This window comes from Syzygium oleosum, unplaced genomic scaffold, assembly GCF_021117445.2.
Source record: "Syzygium oleosum isolate NSW1041296 unplaced genomic scaffold, Sole_v2.1 Sole_v2.08, whole genome shotgun sequence".
NCBI classification, from domain to species: Eukaryota; Viridiplantae; Streptophyta; class Magnoliopsida; order Myrtales; family Myrtaceae; genus Syzygium; species Syzygium oleosum.
Genome location: NW_026607492.1, coordinates 2,035,724 through 2,044,452, shown reverse-complemented (window position 1 = coordinate 2,044,452; position 8,729 = coordinate 2,035,724). Strand labels below are relative to the sequence as shown.

At 39.7% G+C, this 8,729-nt stretch overlaps 1 protein-coding gene across 2 annotated transcripts; it reads right to left on the bottom strand.

The window, feature by feature from the left end:
• Positions 1-597: 597 nt before the first annotated feature.
• Positions 598-4,173, bottom strand: LOC115664381 (uncharacterized). 2 transcript variants are annotated; one of them, XM_056314159.1, is made up of 6 exons: positions 3,896-4,173; positions 3,665-3,803; positions 3,289-3,368; positions 2,978-3,207; positions 2,193-2,240; positions 598-1,348 (listed from the first exon to the last, which is right to left on the bottom strand). In XM_056314159.1, the coding sequence occupies exons 1-6, from the start codon at positions 3,987-3,989 to the stop codon at positions 1,169-1,171; spliced, it is 771 nt and encodes a 256-aa protein (XP_056170134.1). In that variant the 5' UTR covers positions 3,990-4,173; the 3' UTR covers positions 598-1,168. The 2 variants fall into 2 exon arrangements, with proteins under 2 accessions (XP_056170134.1, XP_056170135.1); XM_056314160.1 differs by lacking the exon at positions 598-1,348 and adding an exon at positions 1,518-1,774.
• Between the last annotated feature and the right edge of the window lie 4,556 nt (positions 4,174-8,729).

Below are 8,729 nucleotides of genomic sequence, written 5' to 3'. Positions count from 1 at the left end.
AAAAATTACCAAATTATATTGAAAAAGTGGAAGTAACATAGAAATTTTGTGGAGTGTCACTTCATGCTATGTCGCATAAATTTTGAATAGGAACATTAAGAGGACTCATTTTCTCAAAAGGTGGCTCAATGTGAACTTTATTTTCAGATAGCAACCTAAAGTGATCACTTAGTCTCAAATAAAAGTGTAAGCTCACTGGCCAACTAAATTTTCGCCAGCCGACATGCTTTTTCCGGTGGCACGACCAGCAGCCTTTTCGTAAAAACTTTTTCTTTCTCTTCTTTCTCTTCTTCCTTGTTCATCTTCTTCTTTGTCCAAGCGTCCTCTGCGCCTCCGAAAACAGGGCCTGCACCAGCAGCCCTCACACCCACCGCTTAACATAATGTTAACATCATGAATCCAATGAGAAAAATTGCTTAACATAATGTTGTGCCTGTACACTACACTTTGTAAGATTACTTTTTCCCTAATTGAATACATGGCCAAGGACAAGAGCTTAAATTTTCTCTCCACCGCAAACAATCTTAAAATCATACAATCCATCAAGTGAAATCACGGTTTTTCGATAGATGATTTCTCAATTGGGTTGTGATGTCATAAACACAAATTTCATGGCTACATGAATAACTCTCCAAACGTGTAAATAAATTCGGGATTTGTAGAACCATCTCAGACAGTCACTGGCTTTTAGAAAGAATGAACATCATTCGGGCCCCAAAAAGAAACTAAAACTAAGTGAAAAGCCATGGAAAGATTAATCAGGAAAATGTCTCGATCGTGTTCGACTGCCCGCAATTTAGCTTCCTGAGTTTAATTCATTTACCCCGCTAGACTAGTTAATAAGATTTCAATTCGCGACCAGGTGCAGTAGACTATGCAGCGTTTATCCTGACGGAACTCGCCGACACTAAAGCAATCCTCTGAGTATGCCACATCACAAACCAACACCACTTGAAGGCAATTCTAAAAGTAATTATGGAAAGGAAACTTTCTGCTCCCTCTTGTGCAAAAGTAGTCAAAGGAATCGGCCCATTAATTCAAAATACTATAGAAGAGAACGTCTGCTGGATGAACTGCAAAACCTATGGAAAAAAATTCGCGACTAGGAACTCCGAATGGAATGTGCATTTAAGGATACCGATGTTATTACCATTATCTCTATATTTATTCAGCCGTTCTTCTGATCTCTATTTCTCATGGTTAAAGAAGCTCCCTCCCATAGAAAAGATTTCAAAGGCCACCAACCACCGAGAATTCCGACCAAAATGTATTTCTGACCAGTTGATTCAATCTTTGCAAGGCAGAAGAACTGATAGTCCTCGACTTCAACCTTCTTGGCACGTAATGACTGCAAAGTAGGTGACCGGCAGATATATCAGTTAGAAGTTAAGAAGAGAATGGTTCTTCACGTCATTGGTAGAGAACATGCTCTGGGTAACTCAGAAATAATCTCGATGTGAATGTAGTTAAGACAAATGCATGTGAATGCCCACGAAGCTGTCAGTCATGCTCATCGCTAGAGAAAGAAGAAAGGGGCAAAAAATTGAAGGATGCAAACATCAATCTAGATATGAACTGTTTAACCCATAAAAAGATGAATCTTTTCATTGATTAACCAATGCTTGTTTTTCTAAATTGTCTCAAGTCTTGAATATGCAATCAGGGGTTTTCAAAAAGAACCACCTTTTGCCTCTACGAACTGAGCTGATCAGAAAAACGGAGAAACAAAAAATAGCTACTGCACTGGACACGCAAGGGTACTTCACAACATTTCCTAATAAAAAAACCAATTCGTAGATTAGAGACATATATGAGATGATTACTTTTTAACTTTACTCAGAGCACATCTAGAAGAGAGCCAAAATGACAGTTTTTGCTGAAACATCAATCCACGGATTTCACTTCCATAACAAGTGTAAAGATATTCAGTTTAGTATGCAAATCTGATCAACAAAAAGGATCAATAATACATGTGTGGCCACAGGATAGTTATGAAATTGTTCTCAGATTCATTGAGAAATAATATGCACACAAAGATCCCAGACTAATATCTGTAAGCAAAAGGGAGAGAGCTTTCGATGAAGATTTCAAAAAGATATCTATTGGCACATTCAAAACATCTTCCATGATCCACCTCCTCACTCATGGCTAAAGTGGAAGATCAGAAAAGCTTATGGCAGCAGTGAACATACCTTTAGTCTGTATAGGTCAGAATCTTGATGCATAGATTGATTACACAGCTAGAACATAAAAGATTTGATGTCAACCGGTTGCCAAACAACAGCAATAGATTACAATAAATCGACAACCACAAAAGTCTATTTCCTTTCAAATATCTAAAGAGAAACAAGACATAGCCATATGAACATTAAGCATCATCTCCAATTTAATAATTATTGGGAATGGAACTTCAAAGGATCATTAAAATTGAGCCAACTTTCCTTTTTAAGTTATACTTTGTGAGAAAGAGCTCTAACTAACGGGGCATATCAGATCAATTCAGTAGCTGTCAACAGTTAATGAAACAGATCAACACATCTCTCTGAACAGTGAAATTATGAAACAAGAACAATTATCACCCTTATAATCAGGTTAAGTAAGCACAGATGCACTCGCATGATATTGAGGAGAAGGATGGAAAAGAAAAAACTTTGTTAATAAATAATATTTTTCGAAATTTGAATTCTTGATGCTTAGAGGAGCCCATGAGAAGTTGCCCTTGAACTCGACATATTACAGACAAAACAACGAACTTATAACTGTCCATTTCTACAGATCTCTGTTTATTTTCTCCTTTAATAGATATGGGAGCGGAAGACGGGAATCGACCCGAGACCTCATGGATCTTGGTAAGCGTGTAGCCTGGACCACCACTAGGCCATGCCCTTGTCCATATCGTGTTCTTGAGTCCTAGACTAGCTCTCCAATCAAGCACAAGTATAGAGACCAATAAAACACAAATGAGTAAACCACCTACCTTTTCTATAGGAAGATAAACTGATAAAGGACTGGGCTTTGTGCTGAGAAGGAATAGAATACTTCTCATTGCAAGTTCAATAGGATGGTCCCAGTTCAACAAGACAGTAACAAGGAAAAAGATGGGGAGCCAGAGTTTCCTAGCAAGCGTCCAAAAGGCCTTGGGACTATCTTCCAGACTGGAATCATCCAGCATCTTCGCTTGTTCATCATTTTTCACAGTGTCTTCACCTACATGTTCAAGAAGATTTCAGATTCAATGGTGAACTGAGAAACTTATAGCACAATCCAATGACTCGTTGCTCCACTCACCATCCAGGGAAAATGCAAAGTGTGGCCAAGGATGAACTGATCCAAATATAACTGAAGTGCTGATAAATGTTCCCACTTTACTTCCTGAAAGAGGTCAATACTAACATGAGAGGCAGACAAATTGACACAGTTCATAGGTTAATTTCAGTGTGAAGAGGAACAGCAGTGACATTGGGATGCATAGTTAACCAAAGGGATTAAACATCAGTACCGCCCAAATAACTTGGACTCAATCAAGATGATAGCCCACATCAGGTATCTAGAGCATGTACAGAACAGACCCAAATGTTGCAATTAGAACTGCTATAGAAGGCTATTAGCAGCAGGAACGACACAGGACAACACCCTTCTTGGGCCAAAGGACAACGCGCTTTACTTGCCTGCTCTACCAAAGCTCCTGGCACACAGCGCCCGAATGCTGAATCCACAGCTGAATTGGGGAACCCGATGATCGCGTATCGCAGGCCGAATCCCCTCGAACCACGCCCTCGCAATCCCGAACTCGGCACGACGAACTGGAAAAACGAAGTCCAGACACGAAATTCACTTCGAAACCGGGGATCGCTGCATGCTTTGATTGGAAATGAAAACGCGGAAATTCGCTTGCCTGGGGGTTTAGAGCGAGACAGAGCCGTGGGAGAAGAGCTCGAAGCAGCTAGAGATGCCCTAATCGGGCGGAGAAACCTCGCCGCGAGCGCCATGCCGTCGACACAGTCATCTCGGGCGGCTATTGGAGTGCGAGCTGGAGATTCGAATCGATCGAAGCTCGTCGGAATCTACTTATTCCGACACGCTCCGGCGAAATTTTCTTTGGGCCGGAACGACGTGCTTTGGAACGTAGGCAGTTCGGTTCTTTTTGTCGTTTCGCGCATTTGCAATAAATGCCAACGACCTGTCGTCCCGCCCGTTACAGGTTTTAAGTGTCGAGGTTGATATCTTGTATTTCGTTATTCGATTATCAAGAGATTATGTTAGAAAAAGAGATTTTAGAAAGGCATGGTCTTATATAGGCGCTGAGATGCGACAAAACACACTTAGCACGAGTTATTGGACTTCTGTCCCGTCCCATATGAAACAAGAATTCGGCTATGATAGCTAGAATGCTAGAGTTATAGTCATAATCCGAGTCGTGCAACCGCTTGCACGTTCGTATTCTGCTACTGTCGAACGTTCGAAATTATCTTCCGAAGTGTTTTGTGGGAACGTCATTCCACATTCTGATGCCAAGGCTTGGTTGTGGATTTGGTTCGAGATAAGGCCGGTGAAGGCCAATTTCCTAGTTTGCGTTTATGTTCAGATCAAGACGGACCCAAGACGTGAAATCCCATGCTTCTTACAATAATGCGATTTATATGGAAAAGACTTTAAATTTTTTATTTTCGATATGAGGGTAAAACCATTTGAGCACGAAAGGTTTTCTCGTGTTCATTTAGTTGAACGAATCCCGACATGCAATAATAAATTTGTGGGAAACTCAATCTATTACTTGTTGGTTAGATACCATAATAGCCATTAAGTTTGCAAAATCATTTTTCTCCAAAGTAAGGAAAAGGGACCTCGAGGTAATCCGAGAGTAATTTTCAATGAGCTTATCCTTTTGAATTTCCAATTATTTCTTGAGGATATTCTGTTCAATCTTGTATTTGCCAGAAATGTCTCGAGAATATACATGTTGATTGCTTTTGTCTCAAACATTTTTCTTTCATATGAATGTGTTTGGTTTTCGAAAGAGTTATGATTCGAAAACCATTCAAATTCCATCTAAGCAGGCTTTGAGGATGAGTGATGTCGCTTGAATTTGGTCATTTGGGGAAAAGAAGCCGTATCCTAGTTCTACCAAAATGGTGGCCAATAAGATGGAATTCAAACTTTTTATTCTATTCTTTACTGCCAAAATTTCCTTGAAGGTGGAATGATAATGCATTTCTCGCTTTGAGAAAACTTGCCACTTTGTAAGCGCAAAGATGTCGCTTACCATGAAGTTCTTCGAACAATATGGCCGCCTAATATTCATCATCGGTATCAGTGCAAGATTCTCTTGCTTGTAGATGGAATTTGCGTGAGGGAAGATCTTGCATAATTTCTTTGAGTTCCGCAACCGCTTTAGTTGTGCCTTTCCCATGGCAGCCTGGGATGCATTTTTAACATCGCTTGCAAAGGAATTAACAACCTTTGCAATATTTGGAACAAAATCTCTAAGATAATTAATTTTATCCCTAGAAATTGTTGAACTTAAGCTTTGGGTTGTAAAATTCTTTTCGAAATTTAAGTAATTCGCAATATGCGGTCCCGGGATAATATGTACCTTTGTTAAGGTGCATGCCAAAAATTCAACTACAATCTGGGCGATGGTCATCTTTTTTCGAAAGCATGATGCTTTAACCAGTGGACGTAGGTAGAGCGGAACATCTCCCCTGTTGAACCACGTAAATTCTTATGTTGTCTGGGAATTTCCATTACTTTTCTTGCATCGTTGATAAGATCGAATTTAGATATTCGACATTAAGAACGCCTGATCCGCTTCAGCAATCCACTTAGGAGCTTTCTAGTCTTTTGTCCGAACTCCCGACATCTTCATTGTCACCTCGAGTCTAATGGAATGTTAGAAACAATTAGAATATTTCCTCGATTATCTCCCTCGATTGTATATAAAGCCGATTGATTATAATCGATATCATAATACATTGTTATCTTAAATAGTCATCGTATAAAGCTCTCATGCACTCTTCATCGTGATGCACAGAATTGTACAAAAATTACACATCGATAGCCTAGCCTTACTTCAACCTGAAGTGCAAATAGACGGGCTCCAAAACAATAGTCTACATAGAAACCTGTGTCCCGATCCCCATCATTAGGTACTCTTTTGTTGGCTATACTTGTTCGATTTACGAGACCGATACATATGATGCCTATTATACAACGTGATCTAAAGGGGCAAAGTACCAAAAAAATTCTAAAACTTTCTATTAGACTAATTTAGTTCTAAACTTTTACACATTGATATAAATCGAGTCTATCCGGCTAATTTAGGCCTGAAATTGTTGACGTGGATACCAACCGTCCTATGTGGCACGAGTAGCCCTGACGTAGATAATTTTTATTATTTTTTTTGAATATTTTTCTTTCTTTTTCCTCGACGCAGGCCATGGCCGGCGAGAGTCGACACTAGCGAGGCAACCCTTGTCCAGGCGACGCCCGATGAGGCCACCCTCGCTTGTCTTGGCGAGGGCGACCCTCGCTTAGGCGAGTCTACGGCTTAGCACAAGCCATGGAAGAAAAAGGAAAAAAAAAAAGAAATTATAAAAAAAAAGTCTAGGTTAGTATTAGCGGGTGTCACGTAGAGCGATCGAGCGTCTTAGTCAATAACTTCCGACTTAAATTGGTGAATAGACTTTCGATTGGTATCAATGTAAAAAGATTTAAAATTAAATTGGTCCAATTGAAGGATTTATGACTGAATTTATATAATGTGATGGGTTCATAACTTTTTTTGTACTTTTCCCGATCTAACGGTTAAGATCGTCTTTTTTATTAGCATCTCAGAGTCCGGAGGGTCGAGCCAACCTCCGACAAACCATCGAGGACAATTCCAAAAGTTTTAAGCGCCGGTCGAATTTTCGCTAGAGCGAAAGGAGTCTGTATCAAATTCACGACATAAAACGCGTACCCCCCCAAGTTTCCCTAACGAAGCCATACACATCGCCCCCATGATTTTGGCGAGACCAACACGTATGGCGCACGAGCAGATTAAGATTCCTTAACGTCTCGAGGCTGACGATAAAAGCATCGCAAAAAGTCAAACACGAGGGCGAATAGCACCGGTCCAGCAACATCGTCGAGCAAATGCAATGATGTGAATCTTCTTTGTCATTTGCTCTTGCTGGTGAATCCATACAAAGCCAGCCCTTCGAGCAAAGGGCAAGCCAACCGCTAGCTCCGACGTTGACGCATCATCGGCTCATCATTATGATTCCCCAAATCGATGATTAAGAGAAGCAACTTGCTTTGTTAGGTGCATTTTGCTTTGACTTGAAACCTCCATTTCAGAAAACACAACAGAAGTGTGCCCACTAAAATGAACTTTGTCTGCCGAGACTTCATTATTACATCCTAACGACTTATGTAGTTGGCCAGTCCAATTCCACTTCTGATTTTTCAAATTAATTTCGAGGGTAATCGGCATCGCCGATCCTTAAACTTTCGCTCGATATTCGATGCAGATCTTGAATTTCTTTTTCTTTTTGGATGTGTCCCTTGACTTTTGAAATTTATTGTGTCGTAATCGTTCCGCCAAGTGTAGCCCGAGACAAATAGAAGTGGACAGACGAGCAATGACGGGAAGCGTGGGACATGATGAAGAACTATGGATACAATTACAGTTAGACCTATGGAAACACGTATGTGTTTGGGTAAATGATCTCTCGAATAGTGGTCAGTTGTTGTTACACCAGGTAAAATACTTTACGAAACGGGTGAAGTAGCAAAAATATATGACCCGAAAGGCTATTTCAATAGTGAAGTTCAAAATGCCAATACGACCTCAATTTATTATCTCGAGATAGGAACGTAGAAACAAAATAGAATAGCCCAGGAAGACCAATCACTCACAAAAAGGATCCTTACCTCATATTACTCCTATTTCTTTTTATTCTATTTATCTTCATTTCATTCAAAAATCATTATATATTTTTTCTTATTTTTAGTTTTGATTAATATTTAAATTGAATAATCGAACGATTTTTCTTACTATTATCCCTTTCGATCGCCCGATCAAGCTCCTCCGATTGCCTAAGCATTGTTCATGGCGGAAAGGGCTATTATGCACAAGTATCCGACAAGTCGGACGTATGAGTCCAATCGCATGGTGCGTGTCATCTTCAAAAGTCTAGCAACGGGTACCCGGCATTTGAAGCAAACGCATATATATCATATCGTGAGTAGAGGTGTTTTTTGAATCATCAAAATCAAATCGAGGCTAATACCATCAAATATGCGCTATCTGCTTTGCAAAGTCAACATCACAGTTATCGTATAATAAAAATTATGATGATCCATCTTTCGGGAAACATAGAAGTGCCCCCACAAAAGGCAATGCCCCATAAAAGGCAATTCTAAGAAATCTAGCAACGGTTACCCGACATTTGAAATAAACCCAAATATATTTTAGGCGATTTTAGAATCATCAAAATCAAATTGAGGCCAATACCATCAATCACATGTGATTTGTTCTGCGGAGCCACTTGCACAGTTATCGTAGAATAAAAATCATGATGATCCATCTTTCAGGAATTATAAAACCGTTCTTTAAGGAGAGAAACCAAAACAAATGATCCTTAAAGTTTGGCTCAATATTGAATATTATTCCTGAACTTTTAATTTGTTCAATATGACCATGCAGTTTGGTCTAATGTGCAATGTCGACCTTAAACTTTTAATTT

Excerpts from the sequence above, each read along its gene's own strand:
- LOC115664381 (XM_056314159.1), bottom strand. The coding sequence starts at position 3,989 with ATGGCGCTCGCGGCGAGGTTTCTCCGCCCGATTAGGGCATCTCTAGCT. Across the intron at positions 3,369-3,664 it reads AGCTTTGGTAGAGCAGGCAA|TAAAGTGGGAACATTTATCA; the intron begins GTAAAGCGCGTT and ends TCTTTCAGGAAG. Across the intron at positions 2,241-2,977 it reads TTTATCTTCCTATAGAAAAG|CTGTGTAATCAATCTATGCA; the intron begins GTAGGTGGTTTA and ends TTTATGTTCTAG.